Source organism: Channa argus, chromosome 9 (genome assembly GCF_033026475.1).
Source record: "Channa argus isolate prfri chromosome 9, Channa argus male v1.0, whole genome shotgun sequence".
NCBI lineage: Eukaryota > Metazoa > Chordata > Actinopteri > Anabantiformes > Channidae > Channa > Channa argus.
In genome coordinates, this window is record NC_090205.1 from 20,681,850 (window position 1) to 20,697,999 (window position 16,150).

Consider the following 16,150-nt stretch of genomic DNA (forward strand, 5'->3'; position numbering starts at 1 on the left):
CCCTGGAGGGCAGGTAGCCTAGATTAGCTTTGCACCCTGTGTTAATTTGATGCCACGGTGACCGCTGGCTAGCTGGGATTGCTTGGTTTGGGCAAATCATATTCAATTTCCACCTCAAATGCTAGTTTGATTCCAGGCAAGTCAAGGCTGATGGATCTCGCACACCTTCTAAATAGAAGCCTTCACCTTTCCCTCAAGCCAATCCAATTTTTACAGAGCCCTAGAACCTGAGAGGATGGATGCTGTATAAATAACAGTGCCTTCATTACACCTTTTCACAACCAGCAGGAGGGATCACTACAACATGCATACAAAATAAAAACAGCAAAAAGAAACACAAGCACCTCGGTAAGATAAAATATCTGATTTGTCTCTGAGTGCTCCACTTCACAGATTATCACAGTAGAAGGATAACCTTTGCAAAACTGCCTTTCACCTGAGAGGAAGCTACAGATCCTGGCAAGATTTCCTTGTATGGCACAGCTCTGGAATAACATTAATCACTTCAATCATGGCTAACTGTTCAATCAAGCTACCACCGACCAGAGAACTGAGTAGAACCACTGTTGGTTTAATTTTAATTATTACTGATTGGCTACATTCTCGCAGAGGACTCAACAACTCCCAATTACTCACATCTCTGCAGACATGCCTGCAATTTATCGTGTATATTGTGAATGCGTTGCTGAACACTTCTATAACAAACGTGCAGGAGGTACATTTTCTCTAATGCGTATCACCAATAAGTAGTGGTGGCGGCTCAAAGGAGAGGTCTGGTTCACTCTTGAATCCAGTTTGTACCCAAGACAAAATTTGTACAAATTCTCTAAAATTGCTTATACTCACTCTTCAAGAACAAATCTATTTGTACAATGTGGTTCTGGCACAAGACCCAAATAATGAACATTACACTCAATGCATATCATAGGGTAAAAAGATATTCAAATGTGCTGTAAAATATATACTTCTAACATTAATTTGGTTAAATTATTTAAAATTACTTTTTACTTTAAATTTATACTAACAGTGGGTGAAGCCAATTGTCGCATGCAATGACTCTTTCAAAAGCTGTGATATTTTGTTAAAACAGTTCTTATGAGTATTAAATACACTTTCATGCTTGCATGAATTCAAGTTAAGTGTACAATCCACTAAATTGCTCCCCTCCATACTGATAATAGAAATCCATTAGCATGCAACAAATATAATGCTGAACCACTGTGAAATTCCTCCATTTAACAAAGTGCAAAAATAATACAGTACAGTGTTGTTCATTCTACCATTCAAAACAATTTCCTTAACATAACAAAATGTCATTAATTGTGATTGATGGAGACTCGCAGACATCATTTCACTGTTTTGCTGTATGTGCTACTGTGCAGGAACCAAGCCATTAGTCTATGTCAGCCAGCATTCTATCTCCCATTTGTGAAATGCAATAATGAAGTCTCCATATAAGAAACAGTCATCCATAGGCAAACAGTAGGAAATGCATGTAAAAAAACAAACAAAAAGGCACGTGGCTTGGAGCAGCACAATGCTAACAGCTAACCAACAGTGTGGTTTCCATCCTGCTGCTGATGTGTTATTCTACTGTACACCGGTGTAATTAATACTCTCTGCACATGCTGACAGATACCCACCACACAGGAAACAAAGGCCTGCCATGACTAATAACATGCTTCAAGAACACAAAGCATCATCCTAACAACACTCTTAAATGTATTTTTTCCTCTAAAAAATATCCACTTTGGTCTAGACACAAACAGACACACAAACACACACGCACCGTATGTCTGCTCCCTTCTCATTACCAATATTGGCAAGCGAAAACCATTCACATAGCTCACTGGGAAGCTTCCCAATCAAGACTGAAGCAATGTGGAAGTGAGACAATTTAAAATTCAAATTCTTGTCTTTTAAAAATAATAAATGAGGAAGATTTTGTTGTTTATCTATCTATCTGTCCATCCATCCATCTATGTGTGTATGTGTGTGTATTCAAACATATAGCTGCACTATTGGCTTAACTGATAAATAGAAGCCAATCTGCATATGATCTTATTTGTTGCTTATATATGTAATAAAATAAGATATAAAACAAAATAAAAACAGACAAAACCATTCAGCAAACCCATATCTCACAAACTACATTGATTTCTCCCACACAATGCTGACTTAGATTTCAGGAGATTTCTAAATGAACCTATGAGTTGATGGATGGTGTTACACATTGGATTCAGCACTGATAGGAAGAATCAACACGTAATGAACATCCTCCTCTCTTTTCATTACGAAAGGGGCGAGAAAATCAATCATCAATCACTGCTGTGCTGTGTTTTAATTATCTAATGCCCCTGCTACTTCACACAAAGTGAAGCACAACTGTTGCTAAGACTGTCTAAATGGCTCCATTCTACAACCACTTAACTGGTTAAACATGTAATCCCTCCACACTCTCTGACTAATCCCCAGAGGCAATCTGATGCACTTGTGACAAGCTCCACTCACCCATCACGGCCAGAGCTGTGCCTTTGGCTAGCTGCCTCTTTAGAGTCTCCAGCACTTCCAGCCCACTGCCGTCCAGATTGCACCTGTTGATAGTGCCATTGGCCGCACTTATCCAGTACAGCTTGTTGGCAGTGTAGTCTATGGAGAGACCTGAGATGACAACAGGTGAATGGAGAACACCGGGTTAGTGCTAATGCTACGACAACAAACTTGACTTCAAAAGAGAATATTTAATATTTTTAGCCAAGCCCCTCATCAAACATTTACAATAGTTAATACAAGTATAACAAACTCATACAAACATAAACATATATAATATTACAAGATCACTGCTGTGGACCTTGAAATCTATAACAAATGTCAAAAATTAAAGGTTTCTTAACCCTTTATTGTGCTTTACTGTTAGAAATGCAAATTCCAAATATGATTATTTTTGACTTACTTAAGACTGCAAAAACGCATTATAAAACTGTGGTACTACAGTATGTATTATATATTCTACTATGCATTTGGGTGAGTGCAGGTTTATACAAAGTGTTAATGCATTTGATGTTTGTTGGAACATATTTGTAGAGAATCTATTTATAACAACTCCAGTTGGCATAAAAAAATTAACAAAAATGATACTGAGTGCTTTTGAAACCATTTCCTGGCTGACATGATGGTTTTTCACAGAATACCACTTTTAATGGTAGGAAATGAAAGCAATTTCAATTGCGGGCCTCTGGATATCTCACCGTCTCCCACCATGTGTTGGAATTATGTCTGGCAGAGATTCGCAGTCACAATGCATCATTAATTTACTCTTGTCCCCAGGTCTGGCTCATAATCAGAAATGAAGCCAGTGGAATACAGTATGCTCTGCTACCGAAATTGTCGACAAGCCCGAGAGAGTGAAGATATACAGTGAAATCAATGGTGCTGTTTTGTGTGACAAACAGGGTGTGACCTTGAGCTGTGTGACAACAGCTACTAGAGATAAAGACCAGCTGACTGCGTTTGCTAAATCAAGCTACAGTTGCTCTCTTGAGCCAGCTTCATTGGAACAGTGTTACTATAATAGTACAGTACAAAAAGTGCAGTATAATTAAAATATCCTAAAGTATCCGTTTAAAACAGTTGCTAAAGTCAGTAGTCTTAACAAATTGTAGAATATATTATCTTTTTGGGAAGAGTGTGTTATGTGAGTTAGGCCAGATTGCTATTTAAAATACTGAAACTATCTTTACCCTATACTTACATAAATATTGCCAAATAGAGACTAGTTGGAATTCAGGCCCACCTAATGCAGTGACACACCAATGAAAAGATCTGACTTTGATCACTCCTTTTCGTGTCAGCGCACCACAGCAGAGCACATCAAACCACTGTGCACTGATTGCTTTGCAGTACTACAATCCACTTCCAGTTAGACAGCTACTCTACACATACTGTACCATAAGCTGAACCTAAACATTAGCTGGCCAAAAGTACACATTCTTAATTACTGTACGCAAAGTATGTGTACAAAGTATTTTCATGTCTAGAATTATAAACCTCTAGCATAAATAAATAAAAAGTAAATTGATTGGAGCCGAGAAAATTCAAAAATCTGCATAGCCATGTGTGTGTAAAAAGATGTTTCAACAATTTGAAGAAAAAAATAATCATTTTAGTCATAAAGACCTTTGAGCACTGCTAGAGAATTGTTCAGATTGTGAAAGGTGACATATCAGTGGTGTGCAATCGTTGAACTTGAATATAAGACCCCATCACGCAAAGTGGAAAGCAGCTGTTGCCAGATGGACACAGGAAGCACAGTTAAATCATTCCAAAGAGCTGTAGGGTACAACAGCCAATTGTGGATATGGCATTGTGGGATGATGGAAACAGGTTTGCTTACTGAAACGTTCATTTATAATTACATAAGTGATGTGGCAACTGTAATTGTATATATGAAATTGTTGGATAGGTTTCCAGATTTTCAAATCTTAAAACAACTGTCTTGTGCCTAGTTGTTTTACTGTAATGATGATGATTTCAAAAGATTTTAATGTACAGTAACTGATGGGAGCCAACATCCACAGTTCAATGCAAAAAGAATTTTAGTTTTTAGGAAAACTCAAAGACGTAATTTGTAAAGTGAAATGTTATTATATTTGGAAGGTATTCACTTGATTTTAGAAATCAAACTGCCTAAGCTTCATATTAGCTTTAAATATATACTTTTTCTGTTCATGGCCATTATTTACTGGAACAAGGTTACAGAGGTACAAATTCTTTCAGTGTTCATATGGGCACCTCACTATTGTTGAACCTTCTCCTTTAACCTCCGTGTATTAGCACATTACCAGTCTGGCAATGCCTGGTTCCTCAACACTTTAACACCTAAGTCCGGTGGCTTTCTTTGAAGTTGCTGGTTAACGACACCACGGTGGAGGTGAGTTTTCTTTATGATGGTTGTTGATGTTGTAAAAACAGGGAAAATGTCAGCAGATATGATCATGCCATTTCATTTTGTTTGTAAAAATCAATGCATGTACATGCAGAGAAATACATTTATTCTAAACAAATTAAGGCTAGTGAGATCAGTACAACTTTGAGTTAAATGCCTTTATCAGGTTATCCTTATCAAATTACGGTTCAATGCAGGAATTACTTCAAATGAATGTGGAATCAAGTGAACACTGATGCAAATGGGTGCAAACAACAGCACAGCTGTTGATGCTGGATAATGTAATTAAATTAAATTACCATAAATTGAATCTATAACCAAACAAAACTAACAAATTACCTGGGTTTGCTTTCTTTTGCTGTTGTACCAAGATGTTTGCAGTTAGCTATCACACACCCTCCCAGACAGTAGGCTACACAACTCAAAAATGTAAACCATGCGATATACGGTTATTCACATTTAGATCACATCAAATGGAGGCATATACCTAAACACACTCACTTTGTGGGAACTAAACCAGCAGAACATGATTAAATGTAAAAAAAAAAAAAAAGAAAAGAAACAATTTACTAGTTTTTGTTACATTTGAGGTGCAGTGAAGTTGTAAGTCTATTTCAGCCCCCAGGAGGTTTCATACTGACCTACAGGATCCCTCTGATTCTGATGGAGGACCTTGCTGTTACTTCCATCCATGTTGGCCATGTTAATGGTGTTACCATCTGTCCAGTAGATTTTCCTGTGTGTGCAGATGTGAGGTGATAAAGTAGTAATCAAATTAGGTAACATGTCACATGTTTACCACTACAACAAATCAATGTTATTATTCTATAATTAAACTTAAAAAAATAAATCTAAATCTAAATATTTTGTGCCACCTATCAATCTGTAAACATGTGAAGCTCAAGCTCTGATGCCACTTTTGTACAAGTCTGACTTCCTAATAAAATTTATTGAGTATTGATGAAGTGCACAGACAGTTATAATCTACTTACCCCTTGGCAGGGTGCACTACAAGGCACCTTGGTTTATCAATACCATGGATGATGGAGGTCTTCAGGGACCCATCAAAGCGGGCCACATTGATTTGTGACTCGTCATTTTCCGAGCTGAGCCAGTATAAGTTCCTGGAAAGCCAGTCTAAAGCCAGACTGCGGCAGTTGACTATGTCTGTCAGGAAATAAGCATAGTTAATGTAACTCTTTTACGTCTTCCATAAGGAGAGGACAGTATGAATGACCTTCTTAAGACAAAGCAAGTTAATATGGAGTCCAGCAGTGGAGTGTGCTTACTTTTATTTTAAGGGGCAGTAGAGTCACTAATGAAAATTAAATTAATAAATTATACTACAGGCCCTGTAGTATTTAAAACTCATTTGTAGACACTAAACATTTTAGCTCATGGAATTAAAATTAGTTTGCAAAAACTGGTCTGACCAGATGATTGACTTTTTAACAGCAAGCATCAGCACTAAATAATCACCAAACAGGGGCTTTGCTAACAACCCAGATGATTTGACAAATTCACACACTAAGTTTGACTCACAGGCTGTAACTCAAGTGCCTAATTGTGTTTACAAAAAGTTCCTGTGTGGAACCTAATTAAAAAGACAATGGAATGATTTGCAAATTATTTAAAACCTATTGTTGATTTAAAAGAGTACAGAGAGCTAAATGAAATGCTGAAACTCTGCAATTTGATTGTTTTTTTAATTATATGCAAATTTTAAATTTGATGCCAGCAACATGTTTAAAAAAAGCTGCAACAGCAGCATGTTTATTGTCACTGTGTTCTGCCTTTTCACTCACCTTTCAACATGGACAATCATTAGTTAATACACACATGCACCAGTGCGTATCAGGCACAGTTTAGACTTTTAAATTATTTATTTATTTATTTATTTATTGATGTCTGAAATGCACCCACCTGCAGAAATGATGGTCTCCAGCTGTGTGCCATTGATGAAGGCTCTTTTAATGGTTTGAGTTTTGATATCAGCCCAGTAGATCCTCTCCTCCTGGGCATCATAGTCCACCACAGTTACATCATCAATGTCTGGCACCGTTAGTGCCGTCATGACGTTCATGTAAGGATTCTCAATGTCCACACCGCGGATTTCAGACCGGCGCACAAACAAGAGGAATCTTTTCAATGCTGGTGAGATATTTAAAAAATCATTCATTCAAGAAATTGCAGCTTGCCTGAACTTTGTTGTCAGATACAGTTGAAGTTGTGACAATAGCTGTGTAATAAATGTACCATTTCTTGTAAAAAGAACAAATTCAGTTGTAACGAAACAACTCCCCCATTGTTAACATATCTTATAATTACACAGTTTTATATTTTTTCTTTCACTGCGCTACAATAGCACAAAAGCATAGTAGATGAAAAATGTGTTCTTCCTTACCAAAGCAGGACTGTTTGTTGGATGAAAGCTTCATAAGGTGTGGACAGGTGCAGGATGCAGTGCGGTTGTAATTGATGAGACACAGATGTGAACAGGGACCACGTCCATCATTCTCTTCACATGGGTTAGAGGCTAATTTTGAAAGAAGGAATGAGAGAGAAAAATGGGGTTTATAAGAATAATCAGCGTTAGAAATTAGGATGACAAGCAAAGAGATAAAAAATGATAATTACTGGATGTGAATATAAAAGAACAGAACAGACAGCATGGTACTATACAATGTTAAAGTTTATTAGTTTAACACCTTTACAACCCAACTTGATATAGTGCTTTAATAGACATACTGGAATATAATCAAAAGTTAGACATCATTACAAAAATATTATATTTATTATATATAATATATATAGGATTTAATTAGTAAAAACACATTTTTAGAAGTAATTTAAAAGATGAAGTGGTGTGACATTTTTTCACAGGTCATTTGAGATAAGGTTGGATGCTCTAAAAGAAAAAACACAATCTCCTCTAGACCCCTTAAACTCTAGACACAAGAACAATATGTTGTTCAGTATGTTCTTTTCTGTAGACCTCGGGTTGTGCACAGGTAAAGCCTGACCATGAAAAAAACTGCAAAAGTAATCAATAAAGTCTTAAAATCAATCCTAAAACAAATTAATATCCAGGGTAGAGATGATAACAGTGAAGTCTTGGTAATCTGCCAAAAAAACAAGTTTCTTCAGCAACACTATAGTAAGCAACAAAATGTCCACTTCTATTTAAAGCATTGTGTATTTTCACTACAACTTCTGCTCTTACAGTAATTATCTTCACTTCAGCCCTTCACCTTTGGACCTGGCTGCAGTATCTGCCGGGTTTTCCATTGTCTGCTCTAGGCTCTGCCCTCTTATATCCAGTTCAGTAACAGGGAAATATTGATCTGCCACCAAAACTTCTACGCCGACCTCCATCCAGCATCACTGTCTGCAGGACTTCCACAGACCGTGGATTCTGATTTGCAGTTGCAGCCTGGAGGATGGTATCAACAAAAGTGGCTTTGAGACACAAAGATAAACTGCTCTGATGCTTTTAACAGTCAAACCATGCGTGAACACTAAGTCAAGGCAGCAGCTGTGGCTGTGTGTGAGGCCCAGAACGTGTTATTTCAAATTAGATTAATCCATGAAATGAAACACAGAACATTCTGAGGCAGCCGAGTTTGAACATCTACGCAAGTACAGCTACAGTAAACCTTTTTACAGGGAGGCATAATTAACAAGAGAATGACTGAGATCTCAGAGGGGAACAAGGAACCAGATCTAGCAAGATTCATAAAGGGCTACACAGAGAGCTGAGATGGCAAACTTAATGCTAAATGTGAGCACTCTAAAACTCAGGTAGTCTGACAGCATTACAGACTGGCCTATAAAAAAAGATATTTACAGCCCTGCCATTATGCGACAACAAAAGCACTGCTGAAAACAAGCATCATTATAATATTGTACTTGTCTTCTAACAGTAAAAGCAAAAACAATGAAACCATGAAAGTTCTGAAGATAAAGAAACAAAAACCTCACAATGAGAGTAGGGAAGATATGTGTAATACATAAAGCAGCAGGACTCTTTTTAAACACAAGGGAAATTGTTGGGTTTGGAACAGTTATGGGGATTTTTACTGATCTTTATCTGATCTCATTTCATAACCATGCTTTGCTTTTTAGATTGGTCTTGTTTAGTTGGGTCTAAAATTGTTAAAGATGTATTATAGTGTTTACTATTTGTACTTTCTTTGGAATTATGGGTGACATTATCTCAATTACCCTTTTACTATAGGGTAATAGAATATCCAGACACTAAACTGCTGTCATTTTCCAACAGAATTGCACAAGCTAAACTTCCACATCTTTTAGCCCCGATACTCTCACACCCAGCAGATTTTGAAATCAAGGTAAATTTTGCAACAATGGCTGATTGGCATGCTGAAGAATACCCAGAGGCACAATAATGTCCACATCACCCTGCCATCTGAGACTCCATATTACTTATTTTCCACTTGTTATTCTAATGTCCTTTTTGCCAACAATGCTCCATAATTTTGATTAAATGTGAGCAGTTAGCACATTCAAACATATCGTGTGAGTTACACATAACGCATGTCTGGTTTAAACGAGTTTGTTGTCATCACTTTCCTTCTCTACTCTATTTATATTGAGTCACCTCAAGAAAAGTACAGAAAGTCATCCACGGTTTAGTTATTTACCACCATGCTGTAATCACATCAAAAACTTCACATTTTCCATCTACACTTAATGACTCATGTCAGTGCTATGCATTGCCTCACAAGTGCGGCTTATTTAAGACACGCAAAGCAACTGTGTTCCTGCGAGCAGGAAACAGCACCCAGTTGACTCAGTATGGTAATAGGCAGACATCACAACAGCAGTGTATTTACCGGAATCATGCTCTTGAGGGATGGCAGCAAGCAACAACAGAGCCAAGTTTTGTTGTTTCCTCTGAACTCTCACATATTTTGCTACAAAGTCCACTGCTACGTTATGCCAAAGCAGTGGAAATGATTGTGCTCCCAAAAAATAAGAGAAAATGCTCCGGGAGTCATATTTAACAGCAAGTGTGGTGATGATACAATTTAGCGATTACTTTCACTAAGAGACCTACAGTATATTTGTTATGCTTATTTGTTTCAAACCCCATTACATTTGTCATGGTAATATCGCTGACGCAATTACAGTGTGGGTTGCCTGCCTGCAAATAACAGCATGTTTAAATGGCATAAATCTCACATTGTTTATGTAAAGCCCACATTCAGCATAACAGTAATGGCAGTAGAAAAAGATCCAACTGAATTATCCCCAGCTCCACCGCCTTTTCTCCCTTATTCACTTAAGGGAACATGATAAATACAAAGAGAACAAGATGGGCTATGTAGTTGTACTGGAGACTCCATTGTGCTGATATCAGAATAAAAGTAAACACCGAGATATTACAGGATAGTCCACCCACCAGCTGAAATGAGAAATTTGTAAAGTTGTTATTTTTGGTGCCATATATTGTTTTTTTAAAATAGGCCAATGAATATATGTTATCTTGTAATTCTCTGTCTATAATCAACTAATTATCTGCTATAAGAGTCAGCCCTTGGGGCTGCCAATCTGCCACCTACTGTAATTTGCAAATGCTTGTTACCCATTCTGGTGTTGAAACACTGCCTTGCTTTTCAAATGACACACAGTGTATTGACAGACTGTTTATGCCTCCAGTGGAGCACTGCTGTGGCACCAACTGAACAAGCGGCATGTTGCTGTTCAGTTCTTCATCGCTCTTCCTCCCATCTTTTTCTCTGGTCCAGATGTTCGAGGTCGAATAGAGCATCACATCTTCAAGGCCTTGGTTCTAGTTAGAGTGGATAACAGCCGCCTCCCCCTGATGAGCTCTTTCGAATAGGATTAGACACGCTCACTGTCTTCTTTGGGAAAGCAGTCCCATTTGCTCACACTTATCTATGGTGAACAGTCATGAAAATGCAGCAACAGGAAGGAAACAAGCAAATTAACTCGTGGGACACTGGAGAGAAGCAATGAAATCACTAAATAGATGTAAACCCGATTAGCACATGTAATAATGCCCATTTAAAGCTGGTAGCTCTGTAAGGAAGAAAGTTTAGAGACTGATACTTTGGAACTTGGCAATGAAAAACAAGGCAACTGTGGTGGAGGCTGCTCCATCAATATGCTGGTTTCGGCACACGCGGCCAAATTAATCCATAATCTAGCGTTTGATTTTGGCAGATCTGCTTTACTAATAAATCAAACATCAATTTGAAATGAACTATTTACGGGGGAAGAAAATGACAACATGAATTAAAAACAGATTCTATGCTATTTAATTTAGGCTTGGCACTGGATGTTGCAGGCTGATTTGCTTCTCATGAAAATTGGCTTAAACATATAGGCATTCTGTCAGACAGCACATCAGCAGTGCAATTTCATGGTCAGAGTTTTGGCTTACTTAGTTTCTCACAAAATTGATTACCTATTCGTCTGTGACACTTAAAGATTCAGAAGCGCTGTCTGGACAATAGCTGGCAACATTAATGAAGTCTCAGAACTATTTTGAGAAATTCCTGTCATCGCAACACTCTATTCATGTTACACATTAATTTTATTATTAGATATGCAGCAATTATTAATTGGTGGATGAGATTCTCATGCTGCAGTGTGTTTTATTCTAATTAAAACGGAGTAAAAAGTAAAAAAAAAAAAAAAAAAAAGAGTGTAAAATGAGTAAAGAAACTAACAAAGTTTTGTCTTATAGGAATTTAAATTCAGAGAACAACATTCAGAAGTGCTATTAATTCTCTGCATGAGTACTTTTTCAAACAAACAAATGCTTGTTGATTGACAGGACAAACAAAAGCAGAAGCTGGAATTGATTCCATTATGATCTTTCTTATTCCTGCTGCTACATGAGCATATGTTCTTTTTAAAAGATAATGTGTCATCTGTCAGTATTCAGTAATACTCAAGCGTTACAGCCAAACTCAACCTGGAGTTACATACATTCTGGAGGATCATACAGTGTTATGACATTGCACTTTAAGCTTCCCCTTTTTTGTGTGCAAGCTTTAAAATAAACTATCCAAAATAAAATAATTACTGTTCTTGAAATTTTTTAATTACAGTCACGGTCTTGATCTGCTTTGAATGCTAATTCTTAGTCTTTACAAGCTGAAGGTCAGAATTAGTCGAAGTGGTGCTGAATAAATTTACACAAACATGACAAGAGGTTTTCATCTCACATTTCTGTTTTGTACAAACTCCCATTAAAATGAGTAACCACTGGCATAGTTATAATAGAATCCTGATGATGATTTATGCAGATATAATTATGACAACGATGAGTTTTCCTTAAGCAAAACATAGAAATGTTTTATACTTGTAGATCTGGTTACTCAGACAAACTTGGTTTGGTGGGGAACCTGGAAACAAGTTTACCTGCAGTGTAGTAACCTGGTTAATATAAATCCATGTAAACGTGTAGCACATCGGCAATAAGCTTTCTCCTCCATATATCTACTAAGGGAATTAAAGTTTCTCTAATCCGCTACTTACAGAAAACATGTTTGTCATTTAGAAGACAGTTAAGTAATCGGCTTACTCAAGAAAGCGGACTTCGGCCGGGTTACCCATGTGAATGCAAAGTGAATTGTGTTTGTTGAGTCGGTCACTTTTAGCAGTGAGAGTAAAACAAGTTCTTTGTTTTTACCTTGTGGCTGCCTGCTGGGGTGGAAGATCTGCAAGTCAAAAGGCTGAGCACTTGTCTTCTGGATGACTGTGACATTTTGCCCAGTCCACTTATTGGCTCTTGCCAAAGTATTCGTCCTCCAGTCAGTCCAGTAGACATTGCCCCCAAATAGAGAGACAGCAAAGGGATGGGACAGGTATTCGTGGCCTCTGAGGATCTCAATGACCCCACTACCATCATAGAGTGCAGAGAAAATGGCGTCGGAGCTGTTCAAAAGGGATCAACACAGAGGGCCATACTAAAGTTTAAATTGCTTTTCAAATGCATTGAAAGGGAACATTGAAAGTAGAAAGATCAAAGTGTAACCCGCCACGCCACTGATGGAACTATTAAATTGTTCAATACCCACTTAAAACCAAAGATGGAAATTGTACTTAGATCTCTAAATATTACATGTCCTCCATTATTTAATGGCCACTGGGAAAATGGTGATTCCAATAAAATTATTACTGAGAAAATGGTAAATCTAGTGCAGTGTATAACGTTCATGCATGTTCCAAGAGTTCTAAAAGGTGTGAATACTTCTGCACACAACATGGAAACTCTAATGGCATACCGTGCATCTGTCCAGACAATCCTCTTTTCCAGATGATCCAAAGTGAGTCCATTAGGCCAGGCACCAATTTCCATTTCTTTAAACACAATGTGTCTACCACCTCCACTCATTGAGGCTGCCTCGATTCGGGGGAAAGTAGCATCCCAGTCAGTCCAGAAGAGAATCCTTGGAGAAAAACCCCCAAAAGGCAACAATTAGTTTGTTCTTTCATAGAAATGTCACAATAAACAAACAAAATCTCTCAAAAAGGTTGGTAGAATTTATCACCAGATGCAAACATTCAGTTTTATTACACCACAAAAAAAGAAATTAAAAATAAGATTGTATAAATGTTCTGCTTTTAACTGCATGTAACTGCATGTATTAACACAGGCACCAGTCGTGCTGATACCTGCCCATGAACACCAGCGATCCAGTGCAGCTCTCAATGACAAAACAGGCCTTGAAATGGGAGACCATCTGTTTCATTACTTCTTTTCACAGCTCAATGAGGCCTGAAAATGTCATTGATGTGACCATCTACAGAATCCAGAGTCTTACTCCAACCCAGACACATCACTTACAGTATGCCCTGCCCTGGTCGACAAAGTCAGCTAGTACAAGCAAGAAAGTGGGTGCTCAAGCTTAAATCACATACTGACGACAACCAAACAGTGTTAGGAAGAAATATCCTTGTCCAGATCAATAGCCTTATTCCCTTGATAAGGCCTCCCTGATCAATGACCCACTCCTTTGAGTGGATTCAAGTAATTAAATTAGAATTATTGCCCTGGAATGGAAATGCGCCTTTAGGCACCAAAAGCACCCATTAATCCTACTCTGCACAGCCATAAAACATAGTCATCCTCCCAAATGCGAATGAGTATAGGAGAGAGTGCAAGAGCAGATTACTCATTTCTTAAGAGTCTTAAATTGATTTTAGAAATGTCTGGGTTTTGCTTTAATCTCAAATATACTGGCCTGAGTATACAACCACTGGCTAGTTCTCAAATGCATTAATCCAAGGCACAAAACAAATGTGAAATAGTAGCAACACACCGACAGCGGAGAGAAATAATTCAGTTTTTCCAAATAATTTGCACCAAAATACATCATCTAAAAAATGCCAGATCCTGTGTAAATGAAAAGCAGGAAATCTTCTAAATGTACTTCTAGCACTGCATTGTTTCTCAGAGGAAGTAAACAGCTGCTTATGTCAACTATTAGCAAGTTACGTAGTTACTGTAGGGATTTAATTAGCTTGTATATTTAGTGAATCAATACACAGATCTATTAAAGTGAAAAGAACCTGGATGTAGTCTCTAAGAGAGTTTGTTTCTTTGTTTTTTTATGCAAAAACTGCATACATTCGGGATTAGCAAGACAGCAAGAGGCCTACGAGCCAGATTTGCATGAATAGGGAGAATGTGACGCAGATTATTGTGAACCGGCTTCAGGCGAGTCAAACCGCTTTCCTGCAGACCATGAAACAAAGAACACTACAAGGGACAAGCATGCAGAAATAACAAACTCTCAACATGCAGGGTCAGGCTCTTAGGCTGCACACACTTTAGTGCACTAATAAAGCTATTGTTTTCAAGCTGCCGCAGTGTTTCAGTGTGTACCAATGGGAATAAGTCTCAATCATGACCCTTACAAGGCAAACCAAAACACAGTTATGATGAAAGAACTTTCAATGCCTTTGCACAACCCTGTGCTGTTCCAGAAGTATTTAGCTTAGTTTCAAACCGTTCTTAAAACTAATACAACGTAAACAAGCCATGCATGCAATGGTACAAAGACTACAGCATCCTTGTACACGGTTATCACTCTTTCAGGTACATAAAGCATCATGACCTACTGTCCAGATCCCCACCTTCCCCACCCACTGCACCTTAACCAGCGAGTAGACACTCTGCTGGGCACCTAGAATTACTGCTGGGAAGTCCATCCAAGGCAAGTCTCTGCCGTGCTTTTTTACTACCCCACTCAGCTCCCCCTAAATATTTTAAATTTGTCAGTATCACTTTTCACTGACTAAAAGCAGCGGCTGCTAGATGAGAATTCTCACCTGCACTTTATATTAAAACAATATGCAAAAGCCAAGAAAAAGCATATTGCAGTCGAAACCAGATGTTTACATACACTGGTTAAAAAGACACATGACCTTTTTTTTTCCTCACTGACATTAAAAATCAGACAGAAAGGTTCCTGTTTTAGTTCTATTAGAAATTCTTTAATTATTTCTATTTGCTAAATGCCATAATAATGAGAGAGATTTGGTATCATTGCCATTGAACTTTATGACTTGGGTCAAACATTTTGGATATCCTTCCACAAGCTTTTCACAATAGTTTGCTGATATTTTTGCCTATTCCTCTTGAAAGAACTGATGCTTGACAACTGATGTTTGTAGGTTGCCTTACTCGTACACACCTTTTGAGCTCTGCACACAAATTTTCTATAGGATTAAGATCTTTGTAATGGCTACTCCAAAACATTTACTTTGTTGTCCTTAAGCCACTTTGTAACTAATTTCGCAGTATACTTAGGGTCATTGTCCATTTGGAAGACCCAATTGTGGTTACTTCGTGGCTGATGTCTTAAGATGTTGCTTTAATATGTCTACACAATGTTCTTTCCTCATGATGCCATCTATTTTGTGATGTGCACCAGTCCCGCCTGCAGCAAAACAACCCCACAACATGATGCAGCCACCCCCATACTTCACAGTTGGGATGGTGTTCTCAGGCTTGCAGGATTCCCCTTTTTTCTCCAAAGGTCATTATGGCCAAACAGTTCAATTTTAGTTTCATCAGACCACAGGACATGCCTCCAGAAATTAAGGTCTCTGTCCCTTGTGTGCATTTGCAAGATGTAATATGGCTTTTTTATGTTGCTTTTGGAGTAATGGCTTCTTCCTCGCTAAGTGGCCTCGCTTGGG

General features: G+C 37.9%; 1 protein-coding gene across 10 annotated transcripts in view; it reads right to left on the minus strand.

Moving 5' to 3' along the window:
* The window catches only part of lrp1bb (low density lipoprotein receptor-related protein 1Bb), a 241,578-nt gene that overhangs the window by 73,534 nt on the left and 151,894 nt on the right, over window positions 1-16,150 (minus strand). For all 10 annotated transcript variants that reach the window (XM_067516516.1, XM_067516507.1, XM_067516512.1 and 7 more), the window contains 7 exons: window positions 13,228-13,392; window positions 12,633-12,877; window positions 7,350-7,481; window positions 6,869-7,096; window positions 5,938-6,112; window positions 5,587-5,681; window positions 2,512-2,661 (listed from right to left, as the gene is read on the minus strand). In XM_067516516.1, the coding sequence (XP_067372617.1) occupies window positions 2,512-2,661; window positions 5,587-5,681; window positions 5,938-6,112; window positions 6,869-7,096; window positions 7,350-7,481; window positions 12,633-12,877; window positions 13,228-13,392 (1,190 nt within the window). The remainder of the gene's footprint in view (window positions 1-2,511; window positions 2,662-5,586; window positions 5,682-5,937; window positions 6,113-6,868; window positions 7,097-7,349; window positions 7,482-12,632; window positions 12,878-13,227; window positions 13,393-16,150) is intronic.